General features: G+C 39.0%; 1 protein-coding gene across 8 annotated transcripts in view; it reads right to left on the bottom strand.

Moving 5' to 3' along the window:
- The window catches only part of mbnl2 (muscleblind-like splicing regulator 2), a 195,176-nt gene that overhangs the window by 83,531 nt on the left and 93,068 nt on the right, over positions 1–18,577 (bottom strand). For 7 of the 8 annotated variants that reach the window (XM_072258813.1, XM_072258814.1, XM_072258810.1 and 4 more), the window contains exon 2: positions 4,758–5,599. In XM_072258813.1, coding sequence (XP_072114914.1) covers positions 4,758–4,931 — 174 coding nt within the window. In that variant the 5' untranslated portion in view covers positions 4,932–5,599. Of the gene's footprint in view, positions 1–4,757; positions 5,600–5,735; positions 5,803–18,577 lie in introns of those variants that run through there. The other variant, XM_072258811.1, reaches the window with a different exon arrangement.

Here is an 18,577-nt window from a genome sequence, read left to right as displayed (position 1 = left end):
TTTCATTTTTGTGAAAACTTGTATACCACTGAAGTCAGCACTTTTTTATGGTGAGAAGTAAACATGGAATGCTATTTGAAATCAAACAATGCTAATGAAAGGTGAACAGCAATCCTTGACACAAGGACAAATACTGCTCACAGCATACTCTTCTCAGATATCCTTTCCATGAATTAAGGTAACAGTAGCATTATAGGAGTTACACTGAAAGACTTTTGATGCAATGAAGATGGGTTCACTTTATAGATAGATATTTTATTGATCCCAAAGGAAATTACAGTGTCACAGTAGTATTACAAGTGCACATATTAGAAGAGAAGAAAGAAATAATTTTAAAAATGTTACCTCAAACAGTCTAACGGGGGGGGGGGGGCAGGGGGAGTCATGACTTCCCTGGCTACAGGTTGAAAGAACTAGATAGGGTCGGATTGGAGAGGATGTTTCCTGTGCTGGAGGTATCCAGAACTAGAGGGCACAGCCTCAAAATTGAGGGGTGACCCTTTAGAACAGAGGTAAGGAAGAATTTTTTTTCACCAGAGAGTAGTGAATCTGTGGAATGCTCTGCCATAGAGTGTGATGGAGGCCAAGTCAGTGGTTATACTTAAGGTGGAAGTTGATCATTTCCTGATCGGTCAGGGCATCAAAGGATTGGTGAGAAGGCAGGTATATGGAGTTGAGTGGGATCGGAGTTCAGCCACGATGGAATGATGGAGCAGACTCGATGGGCTGAACGGCCTAAATAAGCTCCTATGTCTTATGGTCTTCTGGACTCATTAAAGACCCTAAGGGTAAGAATGACATCATAACAACCCAGGTAAATACACAAGCTAAAAATAAGCTGTTTAACAGCCCGCTAATTTAAGAGTTTTGGTCTTCAAGTCACTTAAGCACTAACACATTTATTAGTGCTTCTTTAGCACTTTATAGGAGCAATATTCATGAAGATTCACCAGGATGATATTCAGGTAATTAGCCAACGGGCTTAATCAGTGAACAAAGTTTTAAGGAATGTCTTAAAGGAGGAAAGAGACAGAGGCAACATTTCCACTGATGCATCTATATCTGGAAATGCTCAACAGGTCAGAACAGCAGCAACTGCAGTTATCATGGAGGGTTGCAGGTCTGGATAACAATACAGAGAGAAGATGAATTTGACATCAAGGATATTAGGTTTAAAAATACTTACAAAAGCCGCAAACTTAATCCTGTGTTATTCCCATAGTAACCCTCCCTTGTTCGTTACACCAGCCAGAAGCACCAAAAAGCAAAGATATTAAGAATGCACTGATGTTGTGCCTACCCTTGTTTGCCCAGAGTCAAGAAGAAATGAGGTTCTACTTTTGTGTCCTATGCAACATGATCTAGCACAGACCCACTGATCTGTATCTCCTGCCTATACCTTCATACCTCATTTATCTCATCAAAACTGTTGTGAGTCAGCACAAGGAGTCAAATATCACCTGTATTAGTTCAGAAAATTCTCACCTTTAAATCTCACTCAACCCACTGAAAATGGCATGAAAACAATTAGTTCCTCTTAATACATATCATAGACTAACAGCGGGAGGATAGAATAACTGAGAAAAGTTTGAGTTGGTTTAATTGATAACCTGTATAAGAAAATGGAGTTATTGAAAACAAGGAATTGGAGAGCATAATGGTGTGGTGGTAGTACAGAGTTCGGGGAGGGGATTCCAAGTACATATGGCCAATGTCAGTAAATATTCTGCCACCAATTGTACGTGTTTGCCAAATGATTTATAGGGATACCGGCTAAACCCAGGCAAGAGGAACTACAGCAGGTACATACACGGACGAGTTGGATTCAAGGGCCTGTTTCTGCTCTACTTGACTCTAAATAGCATCAAGAGCCATGGGTTTGATTTGTTTGATCTTCCACTGAAGTAACCTCTACATCCAAGACGATGTCAGATAGTGCAGGAATGGTAAATGGGTGAAGGGAACAAGATGCAGAAGTACAATTTGCTATCAGCAGTATACTGGTTTTGACTGGACTTCACAACTGTGGAAGATGTCCACAAAAGCAGCTAAATCAGGGAAGGGAGGAAAAAGAAGTGTTCAAATCACTGATCAGTATTAGTGAACATCACTAACAGCCTGCCCTGTTTTAACTATGTAGACACCATAGTCAAGAAAGATCACCAATGCCTCTATTTCTTAGGAGGCTAAACCAATGTGGCATCTCTCCATCAACCCTTACCAATTTTTATCAATGCACCATATAAATCTTCCTATTTGGATGCATAGTGGCTTTGTATAGCAACTTTTCGGCACATGACTGCAAGAAACTGCAGAGTTGTGGACACAGCTCAGCAGATAATGGAAACCAGCTTCCCCTCCATGCACTCTGTCTATAATTCTTGCTGCCTCAGTAAAGCAGCCAGTATAATCAAAGACCCCACCCACTGCAGACATTCTCCCTTCTTCCCTCTTGTATTGGTCAGAAGTTATAAAAGCCTGAAGCACGCATCTCCGGGTGCTCTGCCCTGCTGTTACACGACTATTAAATGGTTTACTAGCACAATAAAATGAATTCTTGACCCCACAATCTACTACTGTATCTGATATGGCACCTTATTGTTTACCTGCAGTGCACGTTGTCTGTAACTGTTACACTCTACTGTGCTTTGCTTTTGTTTTAACTTGTTCTATCTCAGTGCACTGTGTGATGAATTGATCTCTAGGAACAGTATACAAGTCTTTCATTGCATCTCAGTACGTCACTATAATAAACCAATTCCAATAATCTTGGGACATTGAAAAGGAGAAGAAAAGTGCTAATGATCTGCTGGTTACCCCGCAGGTAGTTAGGAGTGACGATGATGTACAAGATCAAAGGCTCCGAGAAAAGTGATGGGCAGATATTGTAGCTACCGTCATAAAGAATGCTACTCACTTGCAGCAAAATGGTAATTTAGAGCAGAAGTAGGACCTACAGTGCTGAGACAAGGATGGAAATTCTTTGAGTAAAGAAACAATAACTGTATTAACAGGAAGAAGGATCATGTTTAGAAGCACTGGAATCATTGACACCATTGAGACTGACAGGGGAGACAGAAGATGACTCTGCCAGGGAGGAAACCTGCACAGCAGGAGGTACCTTCAAAGGGATAGTACATACAGGACAGGAAGATCACCAAGGGAAAAAGTACAGCAACAATGAAGTGGAACAGCTGTGACAGAAAGATGGAAGGAGGCTGCACACCACCACAAGGTAAAAATACTCTATGAGCTCTCCATCACTGAATACCATAATGAAGAATGTAGAGGGAAGTAGTTGTTTGAGGAAGTAGTTGCTTGTGGGGAAATAGGAGACACAAGACAGACTGCAGGCTCTTGGAAATTGTGTGTGTGTGTTGGCTGTGGAAAAAAGGTGTCTTTGTTGTTCAAGGTGACACCTGAGCACTAACTTTGATAGTAAGCACTGAGCTTTGGCAAAATATGATACAGAAGCACTAAATTTGGAAAATAATGACAACCAGTTACACTCATTCAGTTTTGATTAAAAGAGTGATAAGTACACTGCAGCAGCACTATGAACAGAATTGTGATTGTTTAAATGAAATGTGTCAAAGTCAGATGTCAGAACGTCAAATTCAAAATCGTCTTTATCATTAACATGTTGTGAAATTTGTTGTTTTGTGGCAGCAGTAAAAAGCAAGACATAAAAAATTGAAGTTACAATAAAAAAAATAGAGAGTACAAAAGAGGGAAAAGAGGAAGAGCAAAGTAGAGTTGTTCATGGACTATTTGGAGATCTGATGGCAGAAGAGGAAGAAACTATTAAAAGCATTGAGTGTGGTGGAAGGAAAGCACTGGGAGTTAAAAGAACGCAAACATGAGGAAATCTGCAGATGCCGCAAGTTCAAGCAACACACACAAAATGCTAGTGGAACACAGCAGGCCAGGCAGCATCTATAGGAAGTGGTACAGTCGACACTTCAGGCCGAGACCCTTCATCAGGACTAACTGAAAGAAGAGAGAGTAAGAGATTTGAAAGAGATTTCAAACGTCGACTGTACCTCTTCCTATAGATGCTGCCTGGCCTGCTGCGTTCCACCAGCATTTTGTGTGAGGAGTTAAAAGAAATTCTGTGGGAACTTTTCCCTCATTCAATGTTAAGGGCAGTGGGGTAGGGAAAGGGAATCCAGGTAATAAGAAAGTAATGGTCATGGGTAGCTCATTTTGTTGAGACAAAGTTAACGATGTCATAAGAGAGAATTTTTTCTGCGACAGGTGAGGTAGATTTCTGGTTACAGAAACATGAGGAGAGGGACTTTAGGTATCAGTTGAAGACAAACAGTATTGTTAGGAAGGATATTTGGAAAGAGGTTTTTATTCAGCTTTTTAAGGCTGATAATATTTTAGAACTTTTTACATCTCTATGAAAGTAAATAGCTGGACCTTAAGAGTTAGCTATTGGAAAATAATCGCTCACAAGAATTTTAAACAAATACTGTGATATACTAAAGTAGATAAAAATCTCTTTTCAGAGGCTACAAGGTATGTATGTTAAAAAAAAGTTACATTCTTAACCTGACTTCTAAAAAAATTAAAGCTGTCCATAGAAAAGTGCTAAGGTTCAATATACAATTTAACTTGTCAAACTCAGATAAACATTCACAGGAATAAAATATGGTTATAGTCTCCCAAGTCTCCAAATCAGATCAATGGACAATGTGCCAAACAAAATTAGAAACCGCACCATTGAAATGCTTGAAGTAAAAATGCCTTACCTTAAGGGAATCAAAGCATGCAATAACTCGTCCGTTTTCAACTTGACAGCTTTTTGGTGGATGTGCAAACTTGCATTCCTGGTCTGAACGTGAGCATGTCCCTCTCTGAAACTGTCTGCACACTTCTAATGTCAGCCATTTTGTATCACGTACTGGAGTAACGTTTACAGCCATAATAAATCGAAGTGTTTTAACGTGTTTTAGAACAGCTTCGCGTTAGGATTCTGAGGGAAATGCAGCAGCCAAAAGAACTAAAAACAAAAAAAAGTTATCTCTTTCAATATATAAAATGTTTCTTACTGGTCATTAACCAAAAAAAAACTTCATAAAATGCTGCTCGAAAATTGGTTTGCCATGAATTAGTCAACATCAAAACAGTCAAGTAAGCAAGTAGTCGATCGGTCACTAGTTGAGTTGTGGCCTTCAGTTTGTGGTGACTTAACCCCTTCTTTTTCCAGTATTGTTGAAAATTTATTTCTGCTGACACACTTTATTGCTTTTTAATTGAAAGTTATTTCGATGCAATCACACCAGTAGATTGTTTATGAATCGTGCTCGAGCCACTTTCAGTTATTGACTTTTACTGTATTCAACGTACTCAGCTCTCCATATGTTGGCCTGTTCTTCCTGCAGTAGTTTGTTGATCCAAATTTTTTTTTTTGTTGAAATGTTCAGCTAAAGATGAAACGGCAGCCACAGATGTAGGAGAAATTTCTGTTTTCAGTTGCACATTAAGCCAGGCATTTGTCTAATTGGCAGCAAGCAAGGCTCACGAGAGCAGACCGACCTACAAGCAGTTCCAAGTAACACAGACTTCGGCAAAGGCACTTTTTATGACATACCTGTTGAGGAAAACAAAAATAAAACAAAAATCATGCTTCTGTAACACAGCTTTCACCATTTAAACCAGAATACGTTATAACATGGACAGCCGATCACTTTCCATGTACTTAAGAGGAGAACGGAAGCAGTACTAACAAGGCAGCATACTGCAGTCAGCCATGCTATTGCAGATTAAAAAAAAAAGGAGTTGGCTTCCCTCGTGAAACTATGCTTGATAGAGGGAACAGCCAATCGTAACATGTATTGCAGCAATATTCTGGGCAGCAGTCCAATAGTCTGATATATCTCAAATGGCTGAGTGTGCCAGATGACATTATGCTCTCAATACTGAAAATGCCTCAAACCCAATGCGACCGGGCCTAATGCTATATGGAGGTAGTGTGTAGGCCTGGTTTCAAATTGATTGGGAATACATCTCCACAGACTGCAGTGCTCCACTCAACAAGCACTGCCTCTACTAACTCGGTTCTTTCTGTTCGCTCAGGAGTAGTGTTTCTCCCCAGCAAGGCACAAATACAGTCGCAACATTCACTTCCCTTATCTGGAAGAAAATGGACATACAGTAATTCAGTCAATATTTCACTAACATCTGCGAACACTTACATCTACAGATGCCGAGCAGAAGGGAACCACAGAAGGTAATGATGGAATGGGGGAGGGGAAAGTAAACAACACAAATTCTGTCAAATAGGCAGCAGCTATATTCTACTTCCTTCATGATTTAACCCTATGAATGCTAACTAAGAATGAACATATCTAAATATTGAATTTATCAGAGCATAATCATTTCAAAATTACTCTTTCTAAGTGCTGCTTTGAAATTTATACAGTTAATTTACAATTGAGCCCTAAAACTCTTATGCTCTGACTGGTTAGCTGAATGCCGTTCTTCGAACAATTGAAGATGACCTCAATACAACTGTCGGGACAGTCATATGACACACTGGATGCGACAATGAAGTACAAGAGAATTGAACTATAATCTGTAGGCAATGAACCAGACAAAATCACCATTCACAAATAAGACTTCTAAAGTATAATGTACTGATTAATATTTCAATTTCCTCACAGAACATTATATATCATCTAATTAAGAGAACTAGCAAATATTTCATGTGGCTCCAGAAACGCAAGCATTATTCAGAATCACTGATCTTGGATCAAAAAATTCAATTCAACGGTAACTGCCTTGAAGTGCCACTGATATGAATAAATAACACAAGATTGATATATCAAGATAACTTTAGTTACTTGTTAAAACTGCAAGTTTAACAGAGAAACTTACTATGCTTTTAATAGGCCATAGGATTTAAATGTGATGGAGAAATCAACATTTTAATATGAAGAAAAGATTAAGACCAGTTAAATTTCATGAAATGTCTGCATGTTATCAGCAGAAGTATAGCAGCAAGGTAAGTTTGGCTTTCAGTAGGTTGTGGAATGGATTGGCATGACCATGCACACTTATCAAAATGCTAAATTCCTTCATCAGAGCTAAACACTAGGTCCTGAGCAACCCAAGAAAAGAGTTACCCAGGCAAACCTTTAGCTGCTCAATGAGATTTTTATTTTATTTATTTTGGAGATACAGCACAGAACAGGCCCACCAGCCCAATAAGCCACACCACACAGTAGCCCATCTACTTAACTCTAACCTAATCACATGACAGTTTACAATGGCCAATTAACCAGGTACATCTTTGTACTGTGGGAGGGAATAGGAGCACCTGGAGGAAATTCGTGCATTCATGGGGAGAACGTAGAAACTTCTCACAGAGATGCCACACTCCATCCTCTCAGGAGAGCAGACACACATAAGGGGTGCAGGGCATCTGAGAATACTTACAATTTGACAAGCTCAATTTTAGTAGCAAGCCAAATACAATGTTTTTTTTGGGGCTGACTCGAGCGCCAACTAAAAGGAGGAAACCTTACTTATTGTGAACAAAATGGGAAGGGGAAAGCTAAAGAATCACTGATCTTGGATCAAAAAATTCAATTCAACGGTAACTGCCTTGAAGTGCCACTGATAAGAATAAATAACACAAGGTTGATATATCAAGATACAATAATTTATTTCAACTGAAATTTGAAAATAAATGTAACTTACAACAACGATGCGACTTGAAACTAGTAAATTTGTAAAGCAGTCTGTACTAATAATTTTAATATAGTTAATTTACAAATAATATGCCTAAAACATTACAATAATAAAATTTGTAAAAATCAATACTTCAGTAAAACTAAAGGATCAGATTAAAAAACTCATGCTAAAAACGCAGTATCTTTCTATTGGATAATAGGGCGAATATGATACCAATTGTGAAACATTGCAGATGTTTGGGATGGAAAATAATGAAAAACTATACAACAGCCTTGAACAAATTTCTATAGATGTACGGTGGGAAACAGTCTGACTGGTCCTGTCACAGTCTGGACTGCAGGCTCTCATGCACAGGATTACAAGAGGCTGCAACGGGTTGAATAATCAGTCAGCTCCGTCACAGGCACAACCCTCTCCACCATCGAGGGCATCTTCAAGTGTTGGTGCCTCAGGAAGGCGGCATCCATCATCAGGAACCTTCACTATCTGAGTCACATCCTCTTCTCTTTAATACCATTAGGGAAGAGGGCCAGAAGTAAAAAGGACGTCTGCTTTATTAGTTACATACTTATTTATAGGTTACTGATGTTATTTATTTTTTGGCTCATTCCCACTTTCCTTGCACTTTAGAATTCCTTGACAGTATTTTCAAATTCATTTATAAAACTATGAACTCTGCTTCACTGCATAGTTTCTAACAACCTTTTTTTCCTCTGATCAATCTTCTGAGATGCATGCTGTTACCATCTCATTATGGCTGAAGTAATTCACCATTCCTCTTGCAAAATACATTTGTATCTTAGACCATAAATCACAGGAGCAGAATTAGGCCATTCAGCCCATCAAGTCTGCTCTACCATTCCATTTATTATCCATCTCAACCCCATTCTCCTGCCTTCTCCCCATAACCTTTGACATAGGAGGGAGGAGAAGATGGCGGCGTGACGCAGTGCGCGCGGCTGTTCTGAATGAATATCGTATGTGTAACTAGGAGGCCATGCACAATCCGGATTTGATGGAGACAGCTGTGACAAGCACGGAGGAACACCTGGAGTAACTTCTGAAATGCCCGCTTCGCTGCCGCTGCTACTGTGCGATTGAGAATCTCCGGAGATGAAGGCCCCAAATCCTCGTCTTTGCCTATTTCCTGTTGCCAGGGCCGGGGTCGAAGCGCTTGGCAGAGATGGTGCTCGGTGTTGGAGAGCTGGTCAGAGGCTCGGAGTTTTCGACGGACTCCGAGTCGGACTGTGGTCGGATGCTTCCAGTATGCTGCATCAGCAAATTGGCGGCGCTAGAGGTTCACCGTCTGTGTGAGACGATGGAACTTTCGAGAGACTTTGAGACTTTTACCGTGCCATGGTCTATTCTTATCAAATTACGGTATTGCTTTGCACTGTTGTAACTATATGTTATAATTATGTGGTTTTTGTTAATTCTTAAGTCGGTTTATCATGTACTTCCGTGATATCATTCTGGAAAAACATTGTATCATTTCTTAATGCATGCATTAATAAATGACAATAAAAGAGGACTGCGTGTCCTCATAATCATAACCCTTATTTATCAACAGCTTATCAATCTCCACTTTAAATAAAACTAGTGACTTGGTCTCCATAGCTGTTTGTGGCAATAAATTCCAGATTCACCACCCTCTGGTTAAAGAAATACCTCCTCATCTCTGATTTATATGGATGCCCTTCTATTCTGAGGGTGTGCCCTAGGTTCCCCCAATATAGGAAACCCTTGGGAAATCTGTGTTACATTTCTTCCACCACTGAAGAGATGTTCAAATTGCCATCTTTCTGCTCAACATCAAAACGAGTTATCTCTGTCTATCCATAAATTTTTTAACTTCCCAACTAATCTAACAAAGGGAAATTTAAATGCTTGATTACCTTCATGTGTTTCAAAAATTCAACAGCATGAACACAGGTATCCATCAAGAAAGAAAGTGGAAAAAGATGCAGTGAGTTACGTGAAGCCTTGCTACAATGTTTCAATATCAAGGGTTAAATATTAACAACAATTTTATCTGGACTCCACCTTGACATGCTCATAAGTATAGATAATCACGAAAGTGCTGATTTGTGTCTCTACGAATATTGAAATTGCTCTTCTCACAACCAGCTCTGTAAAGAGAGTACTTTAAAAATCAGAGCAAGTTTCCAATATTTCAAAGTTTCTTTAAATATTTTTTGTTGTTACTGTGATCAACACTTAATTTACATCTAGGACTGGAAAAATCTGGTTTTATATTGCTGAAAATTTCCTTAGAAATCTGCCCTGTTAAACTCTTCTACTTTTGACTTCTACGCACTAGAAATACTATTATGTACTAGACAGAAGATCCAAGCATTTCTGTCTTATACCACTGCATTTAATACTTGTATTATGCAAGTGAAGCTGCTCTCTGTTGTAAATGTAATAATTGCCTAGCTATCTTGATATTAAATCTTTTCCAGCTGATGCCCAGGTAGCCAGTTATGTCTTGCATTTCAGCCGAGATAAGTTTCACCTGAATACTCTTCATTACCAGGTGCATCAATAGCAAATTAAACCAGGAACTGACCCAGACAATGCTATCAAAACTGACAAAGTTCAAAACCAACCATTTTACAACTAGGAGTTCAATATTTCACAGTTGCACTTCCTGGGTTCAAATGCCAGAAGTTTACATGTTTTAATTTTTGTTATTTTTTTCCCCTTGCCATTGTGATTTGTGAACACAGTAGGATGAAGCTTCTATTCTAGTGTAATTAAGTTAACATGAAACAATTTCCTCTTCAAAACTAGATACATTAAATAACTTATTACCTTACTAAAGACAAATTCTTGAACCAGATTATTTTTTAAACTTTCTTGTCTCTCCGCAAGTAAATGGTTCACTTAAAAAGGAGGGAAACAATTTTAAATGAAACAAAGTAAATGCCTCTTAAACAACAGAGGTATTAAGGCAGGCACGTGAAGATGAAAGAGAAGGAGGGTTACAGACCACATGCAGGAAAATGGGATTAGTTTGGATTGGCATCATGGTTAGCACAGAAATAGCATGGCCAAAGGGTCTGTTCCTGTACTGTACTGATCTACCTGCTAATATAATACTGTACAATAACCTAACAGCTGCAGCAGATCAGCGATATCATTTATCAACCATCAACAATTTAACTATGTTAACTCTGATAATAATACTTGCATACTACGAGAATTAACATAATTAAACTGTGTTATTAGTAGAACAGGGTGTACTTTGACATTCTAATTTCCTGGATCCTAAGAGTATTGCAGGAAAAGTTACATACACTAACAAGTACATACAATTTCTGTACACACAAATGCCTCAGTTTTGACTCAACTCACCCTTGCTGACCACGTTGTAGCCCTGAGCTGGTGAAATTTGCCTGTGTTTGGCTCAAATCCCCCAAAACCAGAGGTTCCCAAAGTGGGTGATATTGCCCAATGCCAACACCACCCCCCACCGCCCCCCCAGGCAGTGGGAGGTTGTAAGGGAGTGATGAAGGAAAAAAAAAGGGGTGGAGGTGAGGGCTGCGTGGTAGCAAGGGGATCAGCAGAGGGATTTATAGGCTTAATTTAAGAAATGAATTACTTCTTTTATGCATCTGATCCTCAGTGTCTCATATTTGATTATATTGATTATGTAATCACCTCATCTCTTGCTAACCCACCGTTCTCTCAGACTTTGCTCGAAGCACAATTTTGATGTTGAAAAGCAATGTGACCCTTCTGTATCTGGCACATCAAGAGAAATCCGAGCTGAACAAATCATGCTATTTCTGGGCCTGGCATGCCCTGCCCATTATTGCCATTCACCACTGTAGTACAGAGTTAGCTAGCGCAATTCCCATACTCTAATCACGAGTGATGCAATTCCTGCGAATTAGTAAACAGAGCTCAATGGGGTAAAGTTCAGAATCTGCCCTTTCGAATAGTCTTGACAACATTTCTCTAGCTATGGCCCCACCAAGATATCAACACCCCACTTTATGTACCCTCAAGCAGAGAGTCAGGTTTTGCCTGAGCTATGATGATGTTATAACTTTCCCTTTTCTTGATCACAGCACTTGAGGTTGGACTTAAACAATAGGCAACTGACCGTGGTCAATCCAAAACAAAAATGGCAGAGGCAGACCAAACAAAAAAGTGTACACAGTATAGTGTGGAGTATTTGAAATAAGGATTCATACCAGCACCAAGCAACCAACAGTAGCCAATGTGTCTGTTGTGTGAAAAAGTTTTTTTTCAAATGAGGCAATGAAACCATCCAGGCTCCTTGAACATTTGGAGAATACACTGATAAAAACAAACAAGAACTTGGCTTATTTTCAGTCACTTCATGAAAACTTACAGAAACACAAAACATTCAAAACATGTTTTCCAGCACTTCACAACAAAACAGTGATGGTTGGTGTATTTCATAAAACATTTCACTGCTCATTGCTAAATGTGGAAAGCCCTTATACAATTGAAGAAGAACTATTTCTGCCAGCAGTAAGGAAAGTTCTGAATATGGTCACCAGACCAAACAATAAAAGCGATTCCACTCAGAGACAAACATGAGAAAATCTGCAGATGCTGGAAATCTGAGCAACACACACAATATGCTGGAGGAACACGGCAGGCCAGGCAGCATACATGGAAAAAAAAGTACAGTTGACGTTTCGGACCGAAACCCTTCGGCAAGACTGGAGAAAACCTTCAAATTTACTCCTCAGCTTTTTTACTCCAGTCCTGCCGAAGGGTTTCGGCCCAAGACGTTGACTATGCTTTTTTCCATAGATGCTGCCTGATCTGCTGAGTTCCTCCAGCATTTTGTGTGTGTTGCTCCACTAAGTGACAACTCTGTTCAAAGACAAATAGATGAAATATCTGAGAATACAGAAGACACATTGTGTTTCACACTTAGGGCAACAGAGTTTGCTCTGCAATTGAATGAGTCAACTTTGCTTCTTGGTTATGTTTGCGTTATAAAAGATGAAAACAGGGTTCAATAGTTATTTGCAAGGGGACTAGACGCAGATACAAAGAGGGAAACAGTATTTTAAATTTTCGAAGAGAGGGACATTCTACTCACTAACATTCTTGCTTGTGCAACAGATGCCACGGGATGCCACCATGGGGTTCCTTACGTTATTTTATACTTTATTGTCACCAAACAATTAATACTAGAACGTACAATCATCACAGTGATATTAGATTCTGCGCTTCCCACTCCCTGGATTACAAATATTAAAAATAGTAAAAATTAGTAAATATTAAAAATTTAAATTATGAATCATAAATAGAAAGTAGAAAAATGTAGTAAAAAAAGATAGTGCAAAAAATCCGAGAGGCAGGTCCGGATATTTGGAGGGTACGACCCAGATCCGGGTCAGGATCCATTCAGCAGTCTTATCACAGTTGGAAAGAAGCTGTTCCCAAATCTGGCCGTACGAGTCTTCAAGCTCCTGAGCCTTCTCTCGGAGGGAAGAGGGACGAAAAGTGTGTTGGCCGGGTGGGTCGTGTCCTTGATTATCCTGGCAGCACTGCTCTGACAGCGTCCGGTGTAAAGTGAGTCCAAGGACGGAAGATTGGTTTGTGTGATGTGCTGTGCTGTGTTCTGCAGCTTCTTTCGGTCTTGAACAGGACAGCTTCCATACCAGGTTGTGATGCACCCTAGAAGAATGCTTTCTACGGTGCATCTATAAAAATTAGTGAGGGGACAGGCCAAATTTCTTTAGTTTTCTCAGGAAGTAAAGGCGCTGGTGGGCCTTCTTGGCAGTGAACTCTGCTTGGTTGGACCAAGTCAGGTAATTTGTGATATTGACCCCGAGGAACTTAAAGCTTTTGACCTGTTCCACTTGCGCACCATCGATGTAAATTGGGTCGTGCAGTCCGCTACTCCTTCTGAAGTCAACAACCAATTCCTTCGTCTTGCTGACGTTGAGGGATAGGTTATTGTCTTCGCACCATGCCACCAGGTTCTTAATTTCCTCTCTGTACTCAAACTCATCATTACCTGAGATACGGCCTATAATTGTTGTGTCATCAGCAAACTTGAAAAAAAGCAGTACCTTACATATTTAACATTCATTGTGTAATTAACAGTCAACATGCTGTCGTAAAAAACCTAAGTGATTGGCTGCACAAATTATTAAATACTACTATCACAGTGGTAAATAAAATCAAGTCCCATACTCTGAATTCTCAACTATTTTGAGTGTTGTACTGAGAACGATGAACAGTTTGAACACTTGCTGTTGCATACAGATGTCAGATGGCTCTCAAAAGGAAACCGCTTGAGATGCCTTTAAGTGCTTTTTGAAGACTCAAATGCTTTATTCAGTATTCAACTCAAGAACATTAGGCATGACGTTGCCTATTTGTCAGAATTATTCGCAAAGTTTAATTAAATCAATCTTCAATTGCAAGGAAAATCTTATCAAACTAAAATTCAAATCAGTGATCTTCACATTTCTGTCCAAGTTAACCCTATTTAAGCAACATCGGCCATTGCAACCTGTTCCAATTTCTGAGAATCTCCGAGTTGGAAGTGAAAGAAAGAAGACCAGATGATGACCTTCCAGTATACTGTGCCCACCTGGGTGAGTGGCATAAAGACATGCCAGAGGATTTCAGGATCATCTCTTGATCCAAATTCCATATTGAGTAATAAATCCATTTCTGAACACTTCTGATTAGGAATTAACAGGAAGCTGGAGGAAGAACTGATCTCACTACAAAATGACTGAGCTGAAACCAGAACTCAAAAATTCCTATCAAGACTTTTGGTTGCAGAAAGAAATCTCTAAATGCTATCCTGCACTGTGGAAAAGGTCAAAATTTTCTTTATTGTCTTTCCAACATCATCTTTGGTGGAGTATAGTTACAATGCAGTCGCCAACTTCTTTCAAGGCAACAAAACAGGCTGCAAATTACTGAAGGTGGAGATCTGAGACTCCAGGCTGAATCTGACTCAGAAGATGTTGAGAAACTGGTATCTCTGCACCAAGGCCATCTATCTCTTTGAAAGATGAAAAACAATGAAGTAGTGAATGGTTGGACTACTGCTGTACATTCTAAAATCGTTGATAGAAATTCTTTTTACTGTAATTAAATACATTTATTTAAACCTATAAATTTGAATATTTTTTGTAATTATTTGTCACTGCTTTGAATTCGCAGTTCCTATTTTCTTTCACTGTGCATCGTAAATCAAAAATTCTTTATAGTTTTTATGCTGGAAAGGGAGGGATGTGGCCTGGGAGCCAAGGAGGCAGTAACCCAAAAAGTTTGGGAACCATTGCTCTCAACTTTTCCTATTTATGTACCTGTCTAAATGTCTTTTAAGGATTGTAATTGTACCCCCATTTGGGACTTCTTCTGGCAGCTTGTTCAAGCACATGTGCATCCTGAAAGTTGAAGTGCAGTGCTAACTCCACCTTACAAGTTAAGCACAACACAGTCATCAGAAAGAAAGCAGTGCTCACTGGAATGCCATTTCCCAACTCAAATATTCACACAGAATATCCTGATACATTTTAATATTTCATTTCACCTAGAAATCAATGCAGATATCAAAACTTAGATCCAAATAAAATAATTGACTTTTTTCTCCTGTTCAAATAGGCAGAGAGCAATGGCATTTCAAGCTTCATCTCAAAGTGAATGACATGTACAACTATTATACATTTTTATATTTATACTGAACAAAGGAATAACATCTTTTTGGAAAGAAGCAGCTACCTTGCTCTTAAGTTTTTCACTACTGAACATTATTAAACCTGATCATAATGCTGGTAATAAAGATCAAGTGGAGCTAGTGAGGAATGGTATCTTTACCATAGCAGTTACAGTGGCCCAGCTTGACAAAAAGGAATGACAATAATGCAGAAACCAATGGACAATCATTATTTTCATTACCTACTATATACCTGGCTGAAGAAAATTGAGGTAGTCCATGTTAGGGATGATTTTAGCTGACAACTTCAAAGACAATTCCTTTAAAAACATAACAGTACTTGTTTATTACTGTGATTTCTTCCTTTTGTCATTGGAACACCTTGTTCCAAAACTATTCTAATGGAGCCTGAGAATCTGATCTGGTTTTCATACCAGAGCATTAAAAATTTGAAGAAACCGCACAACTTGTAGACTTTATAGAATAACCTTCCAAAGGCTACAATTTCTAAATTTACCATTTAGAAATTTGCTGATGTCTCTCCACTATTTCAGAAGTGTAGGAGTTAACTCACAAGATCAATTATCAACTAGCCAAATAGCAGAACAGCCTGAATGATCTACTCTTGTTCCTTTGAGCAATTCACTTCTTATCTTTTCAAGATTAACATTCAAATGAGAGAGAGTATACATTTCGGATGAAGAATTGCATAGCAGGCAATAAAGATCAAAATTAGAAATTAATTATCCTCAGCTTTACTCAAGATAATTAATCTCCAATTTGGACCTTTTCTGAAGTATTAGATTTGCTCACGGTTAATTCAATACACATCTCGATATCAACCGGGAGCTACACAGAAGACTCAAGTACCTTGTACTTTCTACCTATATTTCAATGTTGAGGAATCCATAAAATAAATTTTTTAAAATCCAGACTGCATCCAATGCTGCAAAATTCAAATCTTCCAAAGGAAACCTCATGACCACCACCCCATCCATTTCAATGAACTTCGCCATAACCTTTTCAAAAGTGTCAACATATCCTGTACATGGGTTAATTCATCTGACAAAATATACACATTCTGCTTCTATAAAGTCACTATTATTTTCTTTAATTCTCTTTTTCAACAAATCTGCCTGATACCAGCAGTGTGGCCTCAACATATGGATAAAATGGACGGACACAATTTTGACTCCCACCCTGCCCCCCAACTTTTACAGCTTATACTGAAAAACCAATAAACACCTGCTTCTGGAAATACTTCGCCAGTCTGTTTCTTTCCCCACAGATATAGCCTGACCTACTCAGTACTTGTATTATTTTCCGTTTTCACAAAACAAGAATGTTGACAAGACTTGCGGAATACGTTAGGATTTTATTCCCTAGAGTGTAGGGGAATGAGGGGAGATTTGAGAGTTGTACAAATTATAACGGTATAGAGAAGGTAAACACAAGCAGGCTTTTGGATGAGACCAGAACTAGAGGTCATGGGTCAAGAGTGAAAGGTGAAATCTTTAAGGGTATCTTCACTCAGAGGGTGCTGAGAATGTGGATGAGCCTATGGGCCTGTTTCTGTGCTGTAGTGCTCTAGAACTAACTTTCTTAGTTATTCAATGGGCAAGCACCTAATCAACAGCTTGCACTTTTTTGTCACTTTTTCTTCTGCTTTCCCCTCACTTCAATCAGTTATACCAAAAGGAGGAGAAAAATAAATTGTTCAGAACTGAGATACCAACTTGGCGAGACAGTCAGTATTTTTGACATTGCTTGCTTTTTCCTTTGGTTCCACAGCCGCCCTATCCTGCTTTCTACTGGTCATCTTCACTATCTTCCAATTCTGATACAAGGTCGGCATAGCAATGTCCTATCCTTACCTATTTACAACTTGATGAATAGTTCTACATGCATTATACCTTCTAAAAAAAGAGTAACCTGCGCTACTTCCTTAAAACTTAATACACCTTGTATAAGACACAAATATGTGTTCTTATTCTTTTCAAATATCAACAGGCCTGTTGTGCAGTTCTATTATTTTCTACTTTTGTACCACGTATTTTGTTTAGTATTTGTCTCAAAGAATTAACTTGGTTTACATTAGAACAGTACTCCCATTTTACTTCAATAACTCTCAATTCAGTAATAATCCTTGATATTTCATTAACAAATACCATCACTGATGTAACCTCCTACTTCTTATAGATTTGGAAAAGGAATCATTTCATAATATAATCTGAATCTAGCTATTAGAAAGCAGACTGGCAGAGTCAGAGTTTGGATGGATTCCAGACTCGCTAAAAGAGCCATTCTCACACCTTGTGTCTCTATTTGGCTTCCACTGTTGAGAGCTTCCTGATCACACCTTGTTTATCACCACCAAGAACCGCCAATCGCCCCACCCCTCCCACTACTTCCAATCCCTCTACAACTCCATTCCACATCAGACAGTCTGAAAGCCTTTCAGTTCTGCAGGAAGAGGACCATTTACCACCACCCTCATTCATCTGGGTCACCATGTTCTTGCATTGAACGATTTCTCCTTCAAATTTCCTCACTATCGCCAAATCAGAACTGTAACAATGGGAAGGTGAATGGGCCAAATCCCATGTGCGGAATACTCAAGATTCAAGCACATTACCAAAGAATGTATAAATTATACAACCTTGAGATTTGCTTGCTCACCGGTAGCCACAAAGCAAGAAACCTGAAACTACCCAATTTAAGGAAAAATACATAAAAATTAGAAGATCAACACCCAATGCGCAAGAGAAAGAAAAAAAACATAAAACATGCAAACAATGGAAGTGAACAACAATATTCTGAACCAAAATTGAGTCCTCAGATCCAAATCCTGGAGCAGCCTGGTGTAGGCCCAAAGCCTCGCTTATCAGTTCATCATATTAGCAGGCACTAATATTTGACACAGTCCTCATGCCAGTCCTACTCAATACTTCACTTTGTTTTTAATGGTACATTGATGACTGCAATAAGCCTTGCTTCTCCCCTCTAAAACAGAAGCCAAAAGTTTTACTACCTTTTGTTTTCACATTCACATAGTATATATCTGATTCTTCCCTTCTGTTTCCTGATTTCTCCACTTCCATCTCAATGGATAACCGACCAACATACATTACAAGCACACTGCAACATCTTCTCCCAACCTGCCCCTTGTAAGAATTCCATTCCATTTTCCTGTTTCTC

This window comes from Mobula birostris, chromosome 5, assembly GCF_030028105.1.
Source record: "Mobula birostris isolate sMobBir1 chromosome 5, sMobBir1.hap1, whole genome shotgun sequence".
Taxonomy (NCBI): domain Eukaryota; kingdom Metazoa; phylum Chordata; class Chondrichthyes; order Myliobatiformes; family Myliobatidae; genus Mobula; species Mobula birostris.
Note: the sequence above shows the minus strand (reverse complement) of the source record. Positions and strands in the feature narration are given on the sequence as shown.